Raw genomic sequence first — 23711 nt, 5'->3', positions numbered from 1 at the left:
CCTCAGCTGGTCATCTGGGTGCATTATATGGTTCTTTGCCTAGCAGGGTGACCCAGACTTTCATTCATGAAAAGTCTGGGTCATTAGTAGCTTTGCATAAATTGGGCTGTTGTATTTTTCCATTGACTTCAATCATAGGGCATGGCAATACTAAGAGATTCCTTAACAGATCTCATGTACTCCAGACATACTCTTTCTCATCTCCATTTTGTAGTGACAACCCAATTTCCCTTTGGTAATCAGAATGAATCACTCCCGCCAGTATTATAACTCCCTTCTTTGCTTGTTAATTCAGAAGCAAGAGGAGCCCAAAATGGCCGGTTGGCAACCCTAACGTCCTATTCAATGAAATCATTCATGTGTCTCCTGTTGATGTAGTCCTTACTTTGGAACTATGACTTCCAGACTAGCAGAGTTTAAGATCACAGGGACAGAAGTAAAAAAATGTTCTTAGTGTGTCACTAGGGGTAATAATGAGTGGTGCCATTTCGATTTCCAGCCCTTGATTCATGGACTCATGAATCCTGACTATAGGAGAAACACCACCATATATTGGATGCTGAATTAGAGCATAATAAGCCTCCCAGAGAACAATGCCCCAGCCCTGCAAAGTACTGCCTCTAGTTTTTGCTATACTCAAGTGTCTTCAAAAGGTTATCTCACAGTTCTGTCAACCCATGTGTTTTAGGATGATGGGGAACATGGTAAGACCAGTAAATTCCATGAACATGGGCCCATTACCACACTTCATTTGCTGTGAAATGAGTTTCATGACCAGAAGCAATTCTTACTACAATGCTTATGCGATGATAGTAGATAAGGCATTCTGTTCTAAAAGTCTACAGATGGTAGTTTTGGCAGAAGTGTTACATGTAGGAAAGGCAAATTCATATTAAGAGTGTCTATTCCAGTAAGAACAAACCACTGCCCATTCCATGATGGAAGTGGACCACTATAATCAGCCTGCCACCAGGTAGCTGGCTCGTCACCCCAGAGAATGGTGCCATTTTGGAGACTTCACTTTGGTGTCACGTGTTGACAGACTGGGCACTCAACAGAGACTATAAAAAGGTCAGCATTGGTAAATAGATGTCCATGTTGCTGAGCCCAGGCATACCTCCATCCATGCCATCATGGCCACTTTATTCATTAGTCCATTGGATGATGAAAGGAATGGTTGGTAGAAAAGGCTGGCTGGTCCACAGAATAGGTCATCTTATCCACTTGAGTATTAAAATTCTCCTCTACTGAGGACAGAGTTTGGTGAGTATTCACATAGGACACACGTATCTTCACATTTTTTTTCACACGTTTTAGAGAGCTCTGTGTATATACCTCTTCTCAAGACTTCTTTGTCATTAATTTTCTACCATATTCCTTCCAAGTGCCTAACTATCCACCCAAACCATTGGCCACAGTCCATGAAGTGGTATATAATTGCACATCTGGCTATGTTTCCTTCCAAGCAAAATGAACAACCTGGTGTATAGCTTAAAGTTCTGCTTAATGGGAGGATTTCCCTTCACCACTGTCCTTCAGGGATGTCCTAGAAAGGGACTGTAATACTACAGCTGTGTGCTTTCAGGTGGTGCCTGCATATTTTGCAGAACCATCTGTAAGTTCAACACAAATTCTCTCTTCCTCAGCCAATTAATTTTAGGGAACTCCCCATGAGGCCATAAATGTGGGCTGGAAGAGAATAACAGAGTTGGAGTGGGAGCCATGGACACTTGGGCCGTTTCCTTGTGTAACTTATTTGTGCCTTCAGAGACCACTCAAGGCTGATCTCATATGTACCACTTCCATTTGATGTTGAAATGTGCTGTGCACACCCAACTTTATGGCTTCATGGGTCAGACAACACCCAGTTCATGATGGGCAATTCAGGTAATTTGGTGAGCCACATGTAAGCATTCAGTCTCTACTAACACCTAGTAGTAAGCAAGTTTCTCAAAGGAGAGTAATTATCCACAAAGGATGGCAGGATTTTGCTCTGAAATCCTATGGGTCTGTGCTGTGATTCACATATAGGGACCTGTCAATGTATCCCAACAGCATGCCTATCTGCCACTGCCACTTCAAGCACCATTGATCTGCTGGATCAAATCGCCCAAGTGGCAGAGCAGCTTGCACAGCATCCTGGACCTGTTGCAGAGCTTTCTCTTGTTCTGAACTCAATTCAAAACCAGCAGCTTTTTGGGTCACTCCGTAAACAGGCTGGAGTTTCACACTGAGGCTACATCTCCTCCAAAATCCAAAAAGACCACTAGGCATTAGGCCCCTTTTTTGATTATGGAAGGGGCCAGATATAGCAACTTATCCTTCACCTCAGAAGGGATATTTTAACATGCCCCACACCACTGGACCCCTAGAAATTTTACTGAGGCAGAGGGCCCCTGAATTTTTGTCAGATTTATTTCCCACCGTCTCACATGCAAATAATCTTATTAGGTCCAAATATCTTAGGTCCAATTAGCATACTCTCATCAATGTGATGGGCCAGTGTGACGTCTTGTGGAAGACAAAGGCAATCAAGATCTCTGAGACTAAATGATCACATGAGGCCAGGAAGCTGATAGACGCCTGAAGTAGGACAGTGTTAACCCCATTACAGTTCTCTGACTGAATATGATGCTTTGTCTTGTCCTTCTCTTTCTATGCTGTAAACTAACTCAAGGCTGCCCATTAGGGCAGGCCTCTCTCTGCTCTTTATACAAGGGGTGATTGAGCATTCTTATTGTAGTAGGCTGAATAATGCCCTCCCGCCCCAAATATTTCTACATCCTCGATCCAGAACCCAGGAATGTTACTTTATATGGCAAAAGGGACTTTGTAGATGTGATTAAGTTAAGGATTTTGAGATGGGGAGATTTGTCTTGGATTATCTGGGTGAGTCAGATGTAATCACCCAGATGTAATGGTTCTTTTAAGAGTGAAACAAGAGGAGTCAGAGCCAGATAAAACGTGCTGTAATGATCAAGCAGAGATTGGAGTGATGTACTTTGAAGATGGAGGGAGAGGTCACAAGTCAAGGATGATAGGCAGCTGCTAGAAGCTGAAAAAATCAAGTAAACAGATACTCTCCTCAGAGCCCCCAGAAGAAACCAGCACTATTGACACCTTGACTTTATCCCAGTGCAACTGATTGTAAACTTCTCACCTCAGAATGCTAAGAGAATAAATTTGTGTTGTTTTAAACTACTAAATTTGTGGTAATTTTGAATAGACTCAATAGGAAACAAATATACTCCGCTTAGGGCTTTGCGGTCAGCCTGTGCTGGGAACTGTGATTGTGGAAAGTGAGGAGGACATATGTGTGACTCCCCAGAATCCATTCTTCCTCTTTTAAGAGTGAAGCAAGCCACATCACTTGGGGAATTGATCCCTGGAGTGGGTCATGATTAATTGAAGCCCAACTCCCTTAGAGATGGTTGATTCGAAATACAAGCCCAAGTCAATCAGTGCATGGAGTTCTCCTTGCAATAGCAATTAATTTAGAAATGACCATGTGACCCAATTTGGGCCAAGGAGATGCAGGGAGAAACAGAAAGTCTCCGTTTGTTTGTTTTCTATTTCACTGAGAAAGTAGAAGCAATCGAGTCTTTCTCAACCTTGTACCACCATATAGTCATTTATTGCATCTATGCCCATATACTCTTTTTCCTTGATATGAAGGATGAACGGTTAGTGATTGTCCTTTAGATCGCAACCCTGTCACCTACCTAAGGATACATTGCCCCAGTAATGTTCCTTTCTTTCCTGCATCATGAATTTTCCCTCTTTCTATTACATTCTTATCAGCATAAAAATATACTTTGATTTTTCCCATCGAACATACTCTGTGATAGTGATACTGCTGCTGTTTGAAGCTAGGATCTCATTGTTTGAGACGTGGGGTCATGGCCTCCTTGAATGCTTACCCAGGGCTGGGCTACACACTGCTTTGTGTTCCCAGCGTACCCTGTATGCACTGCCCTTGGAGCGCTCACAACATTGTGTTAACATTATCTGTTTATGAATCTATGTTTCCCACTAGACCACAAACACTCAACATTTAGGACCAGGTTTAATTCATTTTGGGAATCTCTACATGGTACGGCACCTGGTACATAGAAAATACTCCTCTGCCTAGAGGGACCATGTCCTTAACTGAGTAAAGCCGAATAGATATAAATGAGCAAAAGGAATGGTGGCAATTCCAAGTGGCAGCAACTGTGGGACTTTAGTCTATTGCCATGTGGAAACCTAGGCTGGGGGGTGGGGGCTTCATGCCATCTCATTTTCCAAAGACGTCCTCTATTAATTTTCTAGTGCTGCTGTATCATAAATTTCATAGCTTAAAAATAACACAAATTTAATATTTTACAGTTTTGCAGTCATAAATCTAGCATGGGTCTCATTGCCCTCAAACCAAGATGTTGGCAGGGCTGCATTCCTTTCCAGGGCTCTGATGGAAAATCTGTTTCCTTACTTTTTTCACCTTCTAGAGGCTGTCCATTCCTTGGCTTGTGGCTCCCTTCCCTCATCTTCAACGCCAGCAATGGCTGGGTCCTCCTCACATGGTATCAGTGCAATCTCCTTTTCTGTTTCCATTTTTAACTTTTAGGAACACCTGTCATTACATGAGACCCACCCACGTAACCCAGTTAAATCTCCCTATTTTAAGTTCAGTTGATTAGCAACCTTAATTCTATCCACAAGCTTAAATCTACTTTTCCATGGAAAGTAACACCGTCACAGAGTCCTGGGATTAAAACATGGATATCTTTGGGGTGCCATTATTTGGCCTACAAGCTCCAAATAAGGATATAAAATTTTTTTTTTGAATTGTTCTATTATATTTCCTCCAATATAGGGCCTTTCATTTGTTGGGTTTACTTTTTTTCTTATGTTTTTGGCCCTCCTCACATATGTGGTGATTTATGGTGGTAAGCTCATCTTCCGTGGGAGATTTCTTCTGCAAACATCCTGCGTCCCAGGAACCTGAGGAACTATGTCAGAGTTTGGTTTCTCTTGCGGTGGTCTTGGCAGCTGTGCTGGTCTCCCACACAAAAGCCACAGTGTTTTCTCAACACTGTGGTATTGCAGAATCTTTTGAGGGATAAACCTGCATACTTCCAGGCTGAGGTGTCCTCCTTTGCAGAATCTCCACCTCCCCCACATCCTGATACAACCAGAAGGGACAATTTGCATTTCACCAAATATAAGAGGCCCTTTCAGTTTCCAAGCTTGATAGACATTCCTTTATGGCACTGTAACGCAAAAGAAGTAGGTACAAGAGGTTGGACGTCAACATTACTGGGTGAAAACAAACCTGCTTGTTATTGGGCAGACAGGCAAAACTAGTCATGTCTCCCAGGTAACCTATTCACATCCCATACCAGAGGCCTTCCCCAGCTCTCAATAATAGTAACAGCTAACAGTTACATAGCATTTATCATGTGCCAGAAACTGTTCTAAGCACTTGGCACGTATTAACTCATTTATGTCTCACAACTCTTAATATCCCCACCTTGCCGATGAGTTTACAGAAAGGTTCAGTGACTTCTGGATTACTCACTGTGTTTTCTGAGTAACACCATCAAAACAAAGACAAGATATGAAGGAGTAGGCAAAACCAAGAGAAATTGCACACAAACACCACTTAGCTCAGATTTCACTCGTTTATTTCCTTCAAGCCAAACAACTGCAAGAAAGCAAGAGAAGACAGTGGGTAGAAGGCACACACTATGTGTTCAGGTATTGACTAGTACCTCTCACTGCTTGGCTGCTACTTATTCCCATCCCAGCCAGTAAGTCTGGTGGTCTCTGCTCGCAGAAGTCCTTGCTCCAATTTTCACCAGGGGTTAAGAGTTTCCCTATGGTCAGTATGTGGTAGTACATGACCCCTCAGGCAGTCTTGGGGTTCAACATTCATCATGGCTTCACAAACTTAATAGATCTGAGATACTACCAGTGAAATTGGATCTGGGAGAGATCAATGAGAAGTATATGGATGGAAAAAACACACCAAATCTAACTGAAATTTTGAGACTGTGCAAGTTTATGATTGTGTGACTTAGAAAGTGTGTCCATATGATCCCCACGGGGGAAAAAATAAAACATTACAACACAGTCCAGGTGAGTACCCTTTGAGTTGGTGGCTTTTTCTTTTGTGTCAACAATATGACTTAAGCGAGTACTATGCGCTCACATTTTTATACCACTTGGACATGATTTTTCTGAAAACATTTTTGAAAATGGTAAGAAACTACAAAAGTATGATCCTCAACAAGTCTTGGAGATATTGGCTTGTATAGAATCTTGAATTTTCAGATGAGGAGACAATTAAACCTGATCTTTCTCTGCTTAAGATTTGTTACATGTAAAATGGTGGATATTTATTCCCAGTCACTATCTTTTTCATAAATGAAGTTGTGAGGCGATAGCTATAAATAGTGACTATGAGTTCCTATTAAAACTTTATGTATGCCAAATAAGAGAACGAAAATAACATTCAGGGAGTGCTTAGAAAATACCTAGGTCTTTTAATCCTCATGACAATAAAAACAGAATTTTAGAATAACAGAGCTGAAGCATATCTACCAAGATTGGCCAGCTAGTAATCTTCAGAGATGATTCCAACCCAGGTTTGTTTGACTCTACACTTTGCTTTCCTCACTGGGGTATAGTTCATTCCTCAGGGAATTGTATTTGGCTGTAAAAGATTAGGTAATGATATATGCCCTTTTGTGTTTAGAGCTCAATATTAGTTGTTATAAATCTAAACCTTATAAATAGTTAATGTTAAGTACCTTTATTACTTTCACTGGAGGGGATAAAAGCAACTTCCAATTGATCGAATGCATTTTTAGACAGTTTACCAGTAGAGCTGTTTCAGGCAATTCAACCTTTTTATTTCTCTCCATCAGAAATTTTCTTATTTACTTTATACTGATAAACAGCCATACTAGACACATTTTAAATTAGGGCGAACATTACTACTTTTTATTGTGTTCTATGAGTAATTGATCTATCAGTGATTGGCCAACAGGGGATCAGGTGAGATATTCCTTATGTCTTCCATTCAAGGAGAAAATGCCATAGTCAAGGGGGCAGAAAGAGTTATTGATGTCTAATGCATTACATTGATTCACCCCCACTTCTCAATGCTATCCTGTGCTGTGCATTAATTTAAGATTCAAAACCAGGAGAATGTGTGTTGTGGACATATTTTAGTTTCACTGATGGTTTTCCTATCCAGTCAGACATTTGTCAATTTGTGAACAATGGCACACATTTATGAAACAGATGGATAATGTTAGTTATAATCTATAACTCTAGATTAGATGAGAATAAATGTCACTCATAATATTAATTATGTTCCTGACATTGTTGTATGTCAATGGTAGTCCTAAGTATATTTACCTTTTCAATTAGATGGGCATATTAACACCACACTAATTATATTTAATAGCATGTAAAAAAAAATTATCACCTGAATTAATATTCTGCAATGCTAAACTTCTACTTGACCCATCTAAATCTTGGTGGATTTTTTTCTTGAAACAGAATCTCCATCTGGGTCCACTTTATTGGAATAATGTTGTTTGTCTAAAGTTCCACAAGCCTAGTTTATGACTGGATAGGAGGCAGGAAATGAAGACCTTAGTGAGATTATCCCATGCATTGTATGTCTCTTTTGATGGCAGACAAAAGGAAGTAGGTATAGGCAAAGGAAAGAGAAAAAGTAGTTGCTTTAGAGTGGCATCTGAAGATGAGTGATAGATAACAGTCAGGTTTTTATCTTAGTTTGGGAGGGGGAGGGAAGAGGGGTGAAAGGAATGGAGGAGAGGTTCAGCCTAAAAGAATTAAAAAGAAAGGAATACATTCACAATTACTTGAGTTGAGCTTAAGGTGATAAATAAAAATACAGAGGTTATAGAAAAATCCTAATTTTAATAATTAATATTTTTGAACTATTAATTGGATTTTGCTGAGGGGAACCTGAGAGACAGAGTGGTTCAATAGCTTGCCCAAATTTACACAGCTAGAACATGGCAGAGCTTGAATTCCAGTCCTGGTAATGTGAACCACATTTTAAAATGGAGTACTAACAAAGTACATAGAGTGAGAAAATTTAGAAAGAGGAGATACAGAGACCAAGGGAATAACTGGGGAAGGGTGGGGGAAGAACTTCATGGAAAAAACTACCAATGGGATAATTATAGTTACGTTTTATTAACGACAAGAGCACTTTGTATATGGTAGCTCATGTAATCCCGCTAACAATTCTGTGAGGTAGATACCATTCCCTTTTTCAGTCGAGGACACTTGTCAGATGAAAAACGACACATTCTCTTCTTGTACGGAGTTACACCTGAATAGCAGGCTCTGGGGCAAGATAAGGAAGACTGAAGGAGATTTAGCAACAGAACTGAGCAGGCCTAGGTAAGTAAGCTGAAAGGGAGAAATGCAAGAAAAGTTTCCCATTTAGGCACAGGCTGGTTCACCTTTCAAATCTCCCGGGCGGGCCTGCCAAAGCGTCACAAAGCCCGCCCCTCAGTCACAAGGCCACGCCCCCTTCCGTGGCTGTTCTCTGAGCTCCCAATACTTCCCTCCTTCTCTTTGACCCCTCCCACTCCACCTGGCATCATTTCCTGTGCGCTGGATGTTAATTGGTCCGGCAGTCGGAAGTGAGGGCGGGGGGTGGGGCCGTTGCCGCAGTGACAGTGCTGGGGGAGTCCGAAGATGGCGGCGTCGCGTCGCTCTCAGCATCATCACCATCATCATCAACAACAGCTCCAGCCCGCCCCAGGGGCTTCGGCGCCGCCGCCGCCACCTCCCCCACCACTCAGCCCCGGCCTGGCCCCCGGGACCACCCCAGCCTCCCCCACGGCGGGTGGCCTGGTCCCCTTCGCCTCCCCGCGGCACGGCCTAGCGCTGCCGGAGGGGGATGGCAGTCGGGATCCGCCCGACAGGCCCCGATCCCCGGACCCGGTTGACAGTACCAGCTGTTGCAATACAACCAGCACAATCTGTACTGTCACCGCCGCTCCCGTGGTCCCGGCGGTTTCTGCTTCGTCTGTCGTTGGGGTCGCCCCCAACCCAGCCGGCGGTATCAGTAACAATTCACCGTCGTCCTCTTCTTCCCCGACTTCTTCCTCATCTTCCTCTCCATCCTCCCCTGGATCGAGCTTGGCGGAGAGCCCCGAGGCGGCCGGAGTTAGCAGCACAGCAACACTGGGGCCTGGGGCAGCGGGACCTGGGCAAGGGGTTCCAGCAGTGAGCGGGGCCCTACGGGAACTGTTGGAAGCCTGTCGCAATGGGGACGTGTCCCGGGTAAAGAGGCTGGTGGACGCGGCAAACGTGAATGCTAAGGACATGGCCGGCCGCAAGTCTTCTCCCCTGCACTTCGCTGCAGGTCAGTGACTTTTGAATTATTTATTAAGGGTTTCGGCGTTGGGGACGGGTTCCGGGCAGGAAAAGAAAAGTTATTGTAATGGAACAAAATGTGGGCGTGGCTATGGTTCTTTAACACCTCACCGGAAGACTAGATAGAGGTTCCTTTCTTTAGATAGTGCCTGGTGACGGGGGGGGGGGGGGGGGGGGGCGTGGTAAGGGACTGTGGGGATCCATCTGTGATACTTGTACTCATTCCCACCCAAATCCCCTTCGTTGGAGTCTCGGGATATGGGTGTACTTAAACTTTTTCAGCTCCAAGTGTGTAAGAATAAAGTTAGATTTGGGCAGTCTTAGAATAGTTTTGCTGTTTGTTTGCTACTTTACTTCGTTTTTACGATCAGGGTATGTCCCATGAGGACAGTCTAGACCACAAGAAATTGAAGGTAACTCAAATGTTTAAGGATCTGTAGCAGTCTCTAAGCCAGTGAAAGACATGAGTGAAGTTTGTGAGTTTTCCCTTTTTTCAAGGAGTTCATATTCTTAACTGGAGTTTATATTTCAAAATGTGCCTATATGAAATAACTGGAGAAGAATATTTGGATGCATGATGTGATAGTAGAAAAATATGGGCTTTGAAGTTCAGGACACTGGTATTTGTTAGTTGTTTAACAGACAGTTTACCTCATCTCAGTCGCCTCAGTTTTCTCGTGGCAAAAATGATGTTACTAAGGTTGTATGAGGATTTACTGAGAAGCATTTGGCACATAAGTTCTCCCCAAAAAGTGCTAATTCCTAAACCCTGATTTAGTCAAGCATTTGGCACATAAGTTCTTTAAAACAAGTGCTAATTCCTAAACCCTGGAGCACACTTTTTTTTAAAGCCAGTCGACTATTTTCTTTTAAAAACACCTAATATGTTTTTATAAAATACAGAAATAGGAAACAAAAACAAAGGACATGATCTCATTGCCAAGATAGCTACTACTGTTGATGTTTCTTAAAATAAAGGTTATAATGTTATGTACATCAGAAACATTGCATTAGAAACGTACATGTTATATATACATTATAAAATTCATTATAGGACAAAAATATACAAAATGTAAAAGCACCACCCACACACAAGCATCACAGATAACAAGCAAAAGTTACCTTCTGTTAAGTTTCTTGGTATGCTTCTAATATATATCATGCCTTTAATTTGTTAAAACGTATGTTAAGAACTTAGTCGATGTATTATTCATTTTTGCCACAACTTGGAAGATACTATCCCAGGGGTGTCCAAACTGTGGCCCACGGGCCAACTGTGGCCCATGATCCATTGTTAATTGGCCCGCAGCAAATTCCAAAAATATATTTAGTTTACTTAAATAAACCAGGTGAGGCAATACGTACTTCACCTCGAGTGAGTGGCCCGGTTGTTTGTTTATTTTACCGCATATGGCCCTTGGTGAAAAACGTTGAAAAAAGTTTGGACACCCCTGTACTGTCCTCATTTTACAGGTGACAACAGTGAAGCACGTACTCTTAAAATAGTCCAAATTTACATAGAAGTAGTGAAACGTGTATTTTAACTCAAAACAATTTGATTTTAGAGCTTGTGAAATCAAGCTTAAGCTATTATAACCTATACCTGTGTTAATGTCACTTTTCATTTTTATAATTGTGATGGAGAGTTTCTACTTGGGGGCATATACTCCAAGAGTAGCATTCACACTTTTTTGTTGTTTGCTTTTTTAATTGCAGCCTATACTTAGAAACATATTTTACATTGTCACATACACACGCAAACTGAATCAAAAAAAATTTCAGGAAACAATACTTTCCCTTATTACATACATGTATGTTGCATTCTGATATTTATATCCTATTCCATTTCATTTTTTAGAAATGCTGTTTGTGACTCCTTAATGGGTCATGATCAGCAATATGTGAAATACAGGAAATCATTTATTAGATCACTGGATCCATTCTTTTTTTTTTTATTACATTTATCAGGTGACATTATTTAGTAAAATTATATAGGTTTCAAGTGTACATTTCTATATTACATTATCTATATATTGTATTGTGTGTTCACCACTCAGAGTCGGTTCTCCTTCCATCACCATATATTTGACCTCCTTTCCCCTCTGGATCCATTCTTGAAGTTGTTTATTTTTGCATACTTTTCCAAAGTTGATTATTTTAACATACCGTGTTTCCCCCCAAAATAAGATCAGGTCTTATTTTAAGGTTTGCTCCAAAAGATGCATTAGGGCTTATGTTCAGGGGATGTCATCCTGAAAAATCATGCTAGGGCTTATTTTCTGGTTAGGTCTTATTTTTAGGGAAATACGGTATTGTTTCACAAATCTTATTATTCCTCAGCATACTGCATTGTAAGCAATCACAAATGGTAGTTATACTTATTTGTATAATAATGTACTTATGTAGGATTAGCCACACATAAAATAGGCTTGTTTCCCAAATCACTTCTTCTGTCATAATAGTTACTTTTTATTCTGTTTTAAAGTTTTGTGTGTACCCAGATAAGCTAGAAGACAAACAGTCCTATAATTACACTGTAGTTATGAGAACCAAACCTTGAACTGGCTTATGTAGAAAAATTTTTTTTCACTTCATTTCTGGAAAACAGACAAAACAAACACAGTATAAAATTCTCCATGGTGTAAAAACATAGTAACACCTTGTAGTCAGTTTACCATACCTTACGTTTGTGTCCATAGGTTTGTGTCCATAGTGTTAAAGCTTTGTTAAGTCTAGTCTTCTCCACCATGGATAGGCTGCGTAGTTAAAAGTAATTCTCAGTTGATTATTAGTTGGTTAGAATGCTAGTCATTCAGTTGTCCTGGAATAGCTGTTTTAAAGATAGGAAATTGGTACAATCCCTTGGAGGGAAAAGCTTAAAATTTCTAGTTCATTTTTCCACAAACATTTTATTGCTTATTGTAGATCAGGTGTTAAAAATATTGACGCAATTTTGAAATGACAGCTAGTCATTACCCTTATGGAGCTTACAGTCTGGTGCAGAAGACTTAAAAAGAACAATAATAATAGAACCCCTCAAAGTGTGTAACTTAGAGTGATAGGAAAAGTACTGCATACTGTCTGTTGGAGCCAGTAATAGGGACTCTTGTACTGATTTTAGAACATAAGGAAGTCTTTGTAGATAAAGAGAGTTTTTAAACAGAGATTTAAAAGATGAGTCCAAGCTAGCCGAATGAAGACTGAAAGGAAGAATGTCAATTCATGCCTGTATTTCCATTAAGAAAATGAGTTTGCAGTTGAGTCTGTAGAATGAAATGAAACCATTTTTATAGGAAACTTGTATGACTTTTAAAAATATTATCGTAAGAGTAACCATAATTCTTTCCAGCAGCACAATTAAGAACCTTTCTATCCCATTTTGGACTGTGATAATTATTTGTTTAAATATGGCTTAGAGACAATAATAATGGAATCTCCCTATCCACAATTAGGAACATAATCTTCAATTTCCATTGTTGATACAGATTCTCAAAACTATTTCTAATGCCTTGTTAAGATGACCATATCAAAATGACCCAGCCTTTTATTGTTGACTAGTGTTTATGTAAGACTTTCTCTTCTGCAGATAAGACCCTTGACTCAGGTTTTCTATTGTTCAGAGGACAGCAGTCAAGGCTTTATAAATAGTATCAATTTAGAGTGATGATATCTCCTTGGTTCAGTGCCTAGTAGTGACATATTTTTGTTAAAGGATCAGTATATTCTGATGAGGTCTCTTTTTAAAGAAAAGTTCATATGAGCTCTTTTTAAAAAAATGTTTTTAATAAAGCATTGAATTCTGAGATTCCATAGTATTTACTTTAAATTGAATACATTTTGAGATAGGCTTCCTGGTCATTAAATAACATGTGACTTGGATTAGCATATGTAATATGAAGTATTTTGGTATCAAAACCAGCAAAGTATGTATGGCAGTTTTATGCTTTCTTTGGATTTGGGTGGTATCTACAACACACATGTAACCATATAAAGGTTGCCTGACTCATGCTGGTCTCTTCTGATTTTTCAGCGTGACCATGCTTGTCTTTGTATTTCCTCGTCACTGTGCAAATTTCGTTCCTAGTAAATAAAAAAGCACTGTGTCCTCTAAACTGTTGCCCATCAGTGGGTAAGAAAATGAGTCAGAATGCTCAGTCCTGGGGTGGGAATCTTTTCGTACTTTTCACTGTCAAGGTTCTCAATTATACTTTTAACCAAACGTCCTGCTTCAGCATTTAAGAAGGGTCTGATTTGCTAATACTAGACAAAAAGGAACTATTTTCATAAATATCTTCTCAGACTTGAAATTGTTGGCCACAGGTTGGTTTTATCATACTTAGTGTTATCATACTTAGTGTTAGCAAAGCACACCTTTATGCTTTGCTTACAGTACCATTTAAAAAAAGTTCATGTAGAACTTGTAGTTAGAAAGATGTGCAAAGTGTCTCTTTCTTTTGCCTTAATGATAACACTCTTTGGAAACAAATGATTTAAAGAACAAATTACCTATGTGTAAGATGTTATATAAAAGTTATCTCTAATAGCAAAACAGTGATTATAAAGTAAACTTCAACAATAGAGGATTGTTTACATTAAATACTGTATGATTCCTCTTACATGTCTACCTGCTTATAGTATTTTTCTTTATCCATCAATTTATCTTTTTTTTCCATGCATGTCAATGTAAATTGCAGGCAATTGTGCAACTTCCTCAAAATACACTAATGTGCATATCCTTATCTAGAGTTCAGCATTTGTTTCAAGATTTGTCTTTTAATGTAAAATCTACACAAGTCTTATGTGTACATTCATTGAGTTTTGACAAATGCAAACACCTGTGTAACTCAAACCCTTATAGAAAGTCAAAATAACCTCAAAAGTTTCCTTGTGTCCCTTCCCTCAATCTCTGCCCCTCCCCTCCTCCAGAGACACTATTTTGGCTCTTTTCATTATAGATTAAGAGGTGCCTGTTTTAGAAGTTCATATCGATGCAATCTTACAATATTTACTCTTTTTCTGTAAGGCTTTTGCTCAGTGTAGTGTGTTTGATGTTGTAACGTGTCAGTAACTCCCTTTTACTGTTGAATAGTATTTCATTATATGAATATTCGACAGTTCGTTTATTCTTTCTTTTGTTAGATCCTTATGCTGTTTCATTGTTGACTTATGAATAATACTTTTATGAATATTCTTGTGAAATTCTTTTTGTGAACAAATTTTTTTTCTCTTTGGTCAATACCTAGTATTGGAATTGCTGAACCTCATGGTAGGTAAATATTCAGTTTTATAAGAAACTGCCAGATCTTTTCCCAAAGTGGATATGCCATTTTACATTCCCATCAACAACATATGGCAGTTCCAGTTGTTCCATATCTTCAACATTTGATGTTTTCAGATATTTTAATTTTAACCATTCTGGTAGGAATGTGTGGTATATTATTGTGGTTTTAGTTTGCACTTCCTTGAAGCCTAAATAATGTTTAAAACTTTTTCATGTGTCTATTTGCCGTTTATATATCTTTTGTGAAGTTTTGCCCCTTTGTTGGGCAAAGTTTATCTTTCATTATTGAGTTTTAGGAGTACTTTATATATTCTGCATGCTAGTCCTTTGTCAGATAAATGTGCTGATTCATTTTCTTAATAAGGTACTTTGAACAGAAATTTTGTTTTTAATTTAATTAAATTTATTTATATTTTTTATGGTTATTGCTTTCTGTAATCTGTGACTTGGATACGAACTTTTACCTATCCCCAAGTCACAAAGATATGTGTTTCTTACTGAAAACTTTATGGTTTTAGCTTTCACATTTAGGTTTGTGACCAATCTTATGTTCACTTTTGGGTTGTTTGTGAGCTTGGGTTGAGGTTTTGTTTTGTTTTTTCCATTTGGAAATCTAGTTTTTCTAGCACTATTCATTGAAAAGACCTTCCTTTCTCTATTGGATTGCTTTTTCACCATTGTCAAAATTCAGATGTTTATATAAATGGGGATCTATATCCAGACTTTTCATTCTGTCTTATTGATTTGTTTGTATGTCTTTATGCCTGTATTACATTTTCATGGTTACTGTAGGTTTTTGTAGTTAGTCTTGAAGTTGATAGTATAAATACTCCAACTTGGCTCATCTTTTTCAAGATTGCTTTGGATCTACTAAGTCTAAAAAGCTCTACTAAATTGCTTTTTCATTGAAATTTTAGAATCAGATTGACGGTTTCTACAACACAGCATGCTGAGATTATGATTGGGATTATGTTGAATTTACAGGTTAATTTAGGGAAAACTGACATTTTTTTTTTCTTTTATTGGGGAATATTGGGGAACAGTGTGTTTTTCCAGGAACCATCAGCTCCAAGTCAAGTCATTGTTTTCAGTCTATTTATGGAGGGCGCAGCTCACTGGCCCATGTGGGAATTGAACTGACGTCCTTGGTGTTATGAGCACTGTGCTCTAACCAACTGAGCCAACCGGCCACCCCCAAAAACTGACATCTTAATATTGAGTCTTCCAATCTGTGAACATTATTTAGGACTTTTTCTTGGTCATTTTTTGTGTACAGGCCTTTCATGATATTTTTCTTAATTTTTCAATGTTGATGTAATGGATTTTGAAATTTTTATTTTCAAATGTTTGCTGTTAATGTGATCAATTTGTGTATTAACCAGTAGAACTAAATTATTTGTGTATTGGTTCTGTAGAACTAATTATTTCTAGTAGCTCTTTTGTAGATTCTTTAGAATTTTCATTAAAGAAACATTATCTGCAAATAGAGACAATTAGGCCTTGTATTTCTTTTTCTTGACATTGGTGAATGAAAGTAGAGTACACATCTTTTTCTTGTTCCAGCTTTTAGGTGGAAAATGTTCAATATTTCACCGTTAAGTATGATGTTAGCTTTAAGTTTTTCGTAGCTGTCCTTTATCAGATTGAAGAAGTTCTCTTTAATCCTGGTTGAGTGTTTTTGTTATGAAAGAGTATTGACTTTTATTAAAAGCCTTTTCTGTATATATATTGAGATAATCAACTGTTTCAACTACTCAGCTCTGCTTTTGTACCATGAAAGCATCCATTGGTTGTGTTCCAATAAAACTTTATTTATAAAAAACAGGCGATGGCCAGATTTCGTGCATGGGTCATAGTTTGCTGATCTGTCATAATGCATTATCTGTGGTACTTTCTTTTCACTTTTGTTTGTCTTCTTGTTTAGTCTTTACTTCTGAAATGATTTTTTCTTTTATTTTGAATAATTTCCTGAGTTCTGCCATCTTATTTCTAATTCAGATGTATGCTGTTCTTTCATAACTTGAATCATTTTCATACTGTCTTTTAGCTAGTTTTGAAGTAGATAATAACTTTGTCTGTTTTGTGGGCATATTTTCTGGTACTTATTGTCTATAAGGATGAGATTCTGCTCAAATTTTCTTTATAAGAACTTTGCATGGGATTTGATCTCAATTGTTTTCCATTGCTCATTTTTATATACATTAATTGCTAAATAATTTTAAGGGTAAATACAGATGTCTGAGATGGTGAGGGTAACTTGCCTTGTCTTTTCTTCTCATGTTGCACATGCATCTCTGACCTAGAATACATGAAGTCTCTCAGTAACGTTTGCAGGAACATCTCTTACAGTAGTAGCATTTAAATTATGAAACGTCACCATTTTCTATCTCAGTTTATATAGCCTATGTGCCACTGTCTAAGGTACCTTAACCAGAGACATTCTGCTAAGGGCGTTTTATATATAAGATGCCCTCCTCAAAGTCTATTTACATAGGAGGTTTTTTTGGACAAGTTTAGTCTAGCCATCTGCCTTCTTTGCTTTTCTCTGGGGCATTCCCCTCTTTTCCCACGTAATGGAATAGATCACAGATTAGGTGATACTTCTCCAGACCTGAAGTGGTTCTTTGGCAGTTAAAAGCCAAACAAATTTATCTGAGGGATAAAAGGCATATCATAGAGGGTCAAATTATGAACATATAAATGTTAAAAAATGGCGTCTTAAGAATTGAGCCCAGGAGAAGAAAAATAATCCAGGGATTTAAGTGATGCTAAGAAAATGTATTTTACTGTAGTGTTAGATTTTGGAAAGGAATAAACATCATGAGTCTTGTTAATGAAATGCAGGTGAATACACTAGATTAGCTTATTCTTACGTGTATTGAATAGCCTGCTTTTGCTTCATGGACAAAGGAGCTTTTTGGGTAGTCGATTGTAAAATATGCAGTACAAGTAGTTGAAGAGACTAGTGTCTCAAATTCTTATTTTCCCTCTATGTCAGAATCCTTGAAGTTACTTTGGCCTATATTTATTCTTCTGACAGAAACTCTTAGGAAGGTGTGATGTCGCCCTGATTTGGGGAAACCAAATGCTTTGTATCATCTATGTGGATTCATAGTAAGAATTGATTGGGATGGGGTTGTGGGGGTTTCTACTAACACCTAGGTGCTCAGGCTAGTTTTGAGGGTCATGTTCTAAAAATCACTTGATTTCGAGTAATTGATGCAAGTTATGAGTGTTTTGTTTTTGTGTGCCTACTGGGTTTTCCTTTTAAGGCTTCATCAGATCTCTAACATTGCTTTTCCCAACTGTGAATTGCTGAGTTCTTTGTCAAGTGGAAACTTGTTTTGCCTGTTTGTTCAGGTATCTGCATAAGGTATCCACGTAAGGCATCCGCGTATAGAATTAAAGCAGTGTGACCTTAAGATTTTTTTTTTTTTTTTTTGAGGCTGTTTAAAAAAACAAAAAACAACAACAAAAAAAACACCCTGTTTTTTGGGTGTCAACTCCCTATCCCAATTAGACTAGTGGTTTTTTTGTCTAAGTGTAGAAAAAGGGGAAATAAAGCAATGTAAAGTTTCCTCTCCCTCTTCCCTTTTCAGTGTAATACAAACTAAACAAATGGTTGTTGGTTTGTTTGTTTGGGCTTGCGAGGGTTTTTTTTTCCTGAGGTAGATTGAAAAAAAGTGAAGAGGCATTTGGTAATTAGATTACTTTTATTAACTACAAAATAAAAAAAGTTAGTTTGAATTTACCGATTGACCAAAAATCCTTAAGCTAAAGTCCCTATATCATCACGTATGGTTTAAGAATAACCTAAACCTCCTGATGCCGTTAATGCTCAGTTATAATGCTTTTGAAAATGTAGGATATGTATGCGTATAACCAGACACTGAAAAAATGAGTTGCCTTCATTCTGATATATTCACCAACCATGGAAACAATTTTGACATTCTCATTCATCTTGTTAATAAGATGTGCAGTTCTCCATTTCCAAAAGCTCAGGTGGTTCTCATATTGACTGCGGAAATTTGTTTTTTTAGAAGGAAATGACATGGGATTATAATTAATAAACACATTTAGTTCTTTTTTTCTAATGTCTTGAGATGCCAAACTGTGCTTTTCATTATTGCAAGAAAATATTCTACATGGGGAAAAAAATCCCAAACTTTTGGACTAATTTAAAAACTTACAGTAAGCTATCAGAAACTTGGTTGTCCCTTTCCTCCAAAAAACCCACAGACATTTAACAGTAGAAAAGTGTAACTGTTATCCTATTAGAATTTTATGAAAGCTGATAAAGTTGAGGTATGCAATAAGAGTTTAGTATTTAATTCAGTGAATTGTTCATAGTAGGTGTTCTATACATATCTGAATAACTGAAACTTTGCAAGTTAACACTTCTGGTTTCTGATCTTCTGACTTTCTTAAATGTGTAAATAATAGTCCTTATATGTTACTGCAGTCCTTTGTCCTCAAAGTGCTTTCATTGTTCTGTTGGCATATATGAATGAATTTAGTTTTGATATTATTACTAAATAATAGTATAAAAACTAACAAAAATAGCAACAACTGCCTTGGAGTGATTTTTGTGCTTTCCCTTTGTAATTGTATTTACTGCTTACAGCAACCATATAAGTTAGGTTTTAACTCTGTTTTACAGGTGAAGAAACTGAGATCAGAGATTAATGTCTTGTCCAAGATCACATAGCTGTTCAGTGATGGAGCCAGATTTAAACACTGATATGTACTGTTTTAAAATCATTTGGCCCATCCTACTCAAAGGGGAAGTAGGACGTTGATAGCAATGAGAAATAAACATGTTTTTGGTAGTTGTCATTGCCTTCTCAAATTTGTTTTATGAAAATGAAAGTAGTTGTACAAATTTTGGGAAGTATGGTAAAAAGTAGTCCATCATCTCACTGCCCCATGGCAGCTAATAGTCATTTTGACATATTTCCTCCTCACTCTTTTCTTAGGCATTTAAAGTAGATGCTTTCTTAAAACAGTATGGCTAGCATTTGATTGCGACCATAGTTTTTTAGTAAATAGGTATTGGAATATTTGCGATTATTAGAATGTTGAACTCTGATCTTTTGATAATTTGCTTTATAAACATAAAAGTGTGAGTGGAAGTAATCTTTGAAGAACCTCATAATTAAATAGAAGAGGATATTTTAGCAACTCCTTTTTTTTAAAGACTATTTAACATGATTAGAAAATCTTAAAGATGAACTACTATATGTTTTGCTTCATGGAAGCAGTCAAGGAAAAAAACCGATATGAATAGTAAATAAGACATAGGGAGAGACAACAATTTGAAAGTACTTAATTCCTCTGAACTGACCTTTAAAAATGGTTAAGATGGTAAATTTTGTGTTGTAGGTATTTTACCACAATTAAAAATTTTTAAATGAGGGTATCTACCATAGTGAACATTTTGGTCTCTCTATTGTCCTAGAAAGAACTAATTTCTTAATATTACCAACGTGAAATGTGGAAAATAGCCTATTCAATAGAGTGAATCTTAGTGATATATTGAGGATACCCTTTCATTTCTTCTGTTAATTCACATTTTTGAGAGTAATGTAGTCCTTCTTTGGCAGTATGAAACTAAGTGTTAGTGAAGTGTTTATAGAAATTTAAAAGAATTTATGCAGGGCCGGCCTGGTGGCTCAGGCGGTTAGAGCTCCATGCTCCTAACTCCGAAGGCTGCCGGTTCGATTCCCACATGGGCCACTGGGCTCTCAACCACAAGGTTGCCGTTTCAACTCCTCGAGTCCCGCAAGGGATGGTGGGCTCTGCCCCCTGCAACTAAGATTGAACACGGCACCTTGAGCTGAGCTGCCTCCCAGATGGCTCAGTTGGTTGGAGCACGTCCTCTCATCCACAAGGTTGCTGGTTCCACTCCCGCAAGGGATGGTGGGCTGTGCCCCCTGCAACTAGCAACGGCAACTGGACCTGGAGCTGAGCTGTGCCCTCCACAACTAAGACTGAAAGGACAACAACTTGAAGCTGAACGGCACCCTCCACAACTGAGATTGAAAGGACAACAACTTGACTTGGAAAAAAGGCCTGGAAGTACACACTGTTCCCCAATAAAGTCCTGTTCCCTTTCCCCAATAAAATCTTAAAAAAAAAAAAAAAGAATTTATGCAACTTGCTTAATTAACAGTCACTAGGACAACTCCATAGTGTGTTTTTCCCTTAGGTCTGTTTCTTAGGAATCTGGCATGAGCCCTAAGGTTTTATAGTAAGTAGTTCAGTAAGGACTCAATAAACATATAAGTGCTATAAGGAGCAAGATGATGAGAATGACATTATTTCCTGACCCTGAGGAAGTCTATAGTCAGAATGCAGTGGTTCTCAAACTTACTGATCTCAGAACTTTTGTTTGTGTGGATTATGTCTATGGAGCTCTATCGTATTAGGAAGTAAAACTGAGAAATTAAAAATAACAATAATCCCTATTACGTGTTAGAGGTAAATCACACTTTCAATGAAAAATATCTATTTTTCTAAAACAAAGATTAATGAGAAGAGGCATTATTTTGTACTTTGCAAGTCACTTTAACATCTGACAATAGAAGACATGTGGATTCTCTTGTTTCTGCGTGCCATTGTGCTTTATTATTTGGAGTGAAGTGTATGAAGACAATCCTACTTTAAACAGGTATGTAGTTGGAAAGGGAAGGAATCTTTTAATAGCATTTTCAGATAATCTCAGATTTTTTTTCTTTCATACTACACCCAAAGTTGATAAATAGTAGTTTCCTAAAGGTGGTTTGCAATGTGAAATCTGAAGCCATGTAAATTTTTTATACTCTGTTACATTCAAATCTGTTGGTTTATCTTGCACGAATGGATCTCATACAGTTTTTGAAAAATATTAATTTACTGAGCTCTGCATATCTTCCAAATATTGACATATTTCACTTTATAATAAGCATATTTGCTAATATCACCAGTCTTATCAGAAAAGTATTTAACTATTGGGAAACTGTTAAGCTTATGGTGGCAGATGCAAGTTTTAAAAAATTCTCATTTTTGTTTGAAAGCTCAAATTTTATCATTGGAAACAAATACTGTCTGTTTTCCTTGAAGTGACAGGCTCATTGTTCATTCTTGAGAAAATGTCTGCCAAATACACAGGTCAGACTGAGCTCAAACAAGTGAATAAGTTGTTCCTCAAGGCATCCGTATTTGATGTGTAGAAAAAGTGCTTAGTGTGTATTTCTCATTTTGTTACAAGAATATTAAAGAGATATGTACTCAAGGGTTGGAATTTAATAAAGTTAATAATATTTACATTTTCATGAAGGACATTCTTAAGTGAAATGGGGCTTTTTTTTTTTTTTTTTTTGGTTAAAGCTGTGAGGGCCTGGTGATGGTGAATACAATGACTAATAGTATAGTTTTGTGCCACTGTCTTGGTTCAATGCCAGGGTGTCAGCAGTTCTGTCATTGCTTTTGTAGCACCAGGAACACCATGCATACGTTTTCCAAATGAGCAACATGTGGTGTTATAAAATCAAGCACAGTCACTGTCTTGACAGTGGAAATGGCAAAATCATCTTAGTAGTATTTTGTAAGTAGTTTTGACCTCTTAGACCCCCAGACAGGGTCTCAGGGACCACCAGGGGTCCATAGACCACACTTTGAAAGCTGCTGAGCTAAGTAATACAAGTCGTTCTTAATGTTGTTGACACTGGTTTGAGAATATGTAAAAGGTACGGACATTTTCCCCAGAAAGATATACTTAAACACCACATGTTACATGGAATTTTCAAAGGATTACAAACTTCCAGAAGCACTAGAGTTATAGTTCTCAAACTTTGCATCAGAGGGAGGACTTGTTAAAAAACAGGTTCCTTAAAATTGAACACGGAACTTTGAGCTGAGCTGCCGCTGAGCTCCCGGATGGCTCAGTTGGTTGGAGTGCGTCCTCTCAACCACAAGGTTGCCGGTTCCACTCCCGCAAGGGATGGTGGGCTGTGCCCCCTGCAACTAGCAACGGCAACTGGACCTGGAGCTGAGCTGCGCCCTCCACAACTAATACTGAAAGGACAACAACTTGATTTGGAAAAAAGTCCTGGAAGTACACACTGTTCCCCTTACCCGAAAAAAAAAAAAAAAAAAACAGGTTGCTAGGCCACATTCGCCAAATTTTTCATCCAGTTGGTCTGGAGTACAGTCTGAGAATTTGCATTTTTAATAAGTCCATCCTATCAACACACTGATGCTGATGCTAACTTTGAGATTCATAACCCTAGACCAATGAAATCCAATTGTAGGAGTAGGGGGAGGGCTTTTTATTTTTTTTTTTAAATTCCTATAATGATTTTTCATGTGCAGACAGGGTTGAGAATCATTACATGAGGACACGTGAAAATCAGTTGAAGACTCCCAAGTCTAGTGAGATTAAGAACATCTAGTATTTGTACAACCTTTTATGATTTGGAAAGTATTTTGACAATTGTTAGTACTTATAAGCTTGTAAGGTAGTTATTAGCTCAGAGGAAAAACTGGTTTGGTATTCATGACGTTGTAGAGTTATAGGAACTCTGGGCTTTGATTCTGAAATGAATAACTGAAAGGGTTATTGCTGAAAGTCTTTTTCCTCTGACTTCTAGTTATTGTGATTAATTCATCATGCTGTTTAATCTTACTCTCTACGTCCGCACTGAAAGGAACTTTTACAGTAAGTTCTACATTGAAATAAAGGGAGGGAGACTGAAAACCGTCAGTGGAATTTCAAGAGTCTTTTTAGCTTTTTCCTCTGATTTCTGCGATTTATATATATATATATATATATATATATATATATACAGATATTTACATTTTGCAGTTTTCTTTGCTGATAATCTAAGTTCACGTAGCAGAAATTTTGATTATGCCACTGGTAGGGAACAGTCGTCGCCTTCCCACTGACATATAACTTAAAGGAATTTTAGTTCTGATATATTGGTTTTGAGGATGGTCCTGTACCTCTTCCCGATTATTGTGGCAGAAAGTTAAT

The 23711-nt window shown here is 38.1% G+C and overlaps 1 protein-coding gene and 1 pseudogene across 1 annotated transcript in view; one reads left to right on the top strand and one right to left on the bottom strand.

Annotated features, from left to right (window-relative positions):
- Positions 1–406: 406 nt before the first annotated feature.
- On the bottom strand, positions 407–4593 carry LOC141571249 (uncharacterized; annotated as a pseudogene).
- Positions 4594–8689: 4096 nt separating this feature from the next.
- Positions 8690–23711, top strand: part of TNKS (tankyrase) — a 191699-nt gene continuing 176677 nt past the window's right edge. The window contains exon 1 of the mRNA XM_019750527.2: positions 8690–9403. Coding sequence (XP_019606086.2) covers positions 8731–9403 — 673 coding nt within the window. The 5' untranslated portion in view covers positions 8690–8730. The remainder of the gene's footprint in view (positions 9404–23711) is intronic.

Source organism: Rhinolophus sinicus, linkage group LG04 (genome assembly GCF_036562045.2).
Source record: "Rhinolophus sinicus isolate RSC01 linkage group LG04, ASM3656204v1, whole genome shotgun sequence".
Taxonomy (NCBI): Eukaryota; Metazoa; Chordata; class Mammalia; order Chiroptera; family Rhinolophidae; genus Rhinolophus; species Rhinolophus sinicus.
Note: the sequence above shows the minus strand (reverse complement) of the source record. Positions and strands in the feature narration are given on the sequence as shown.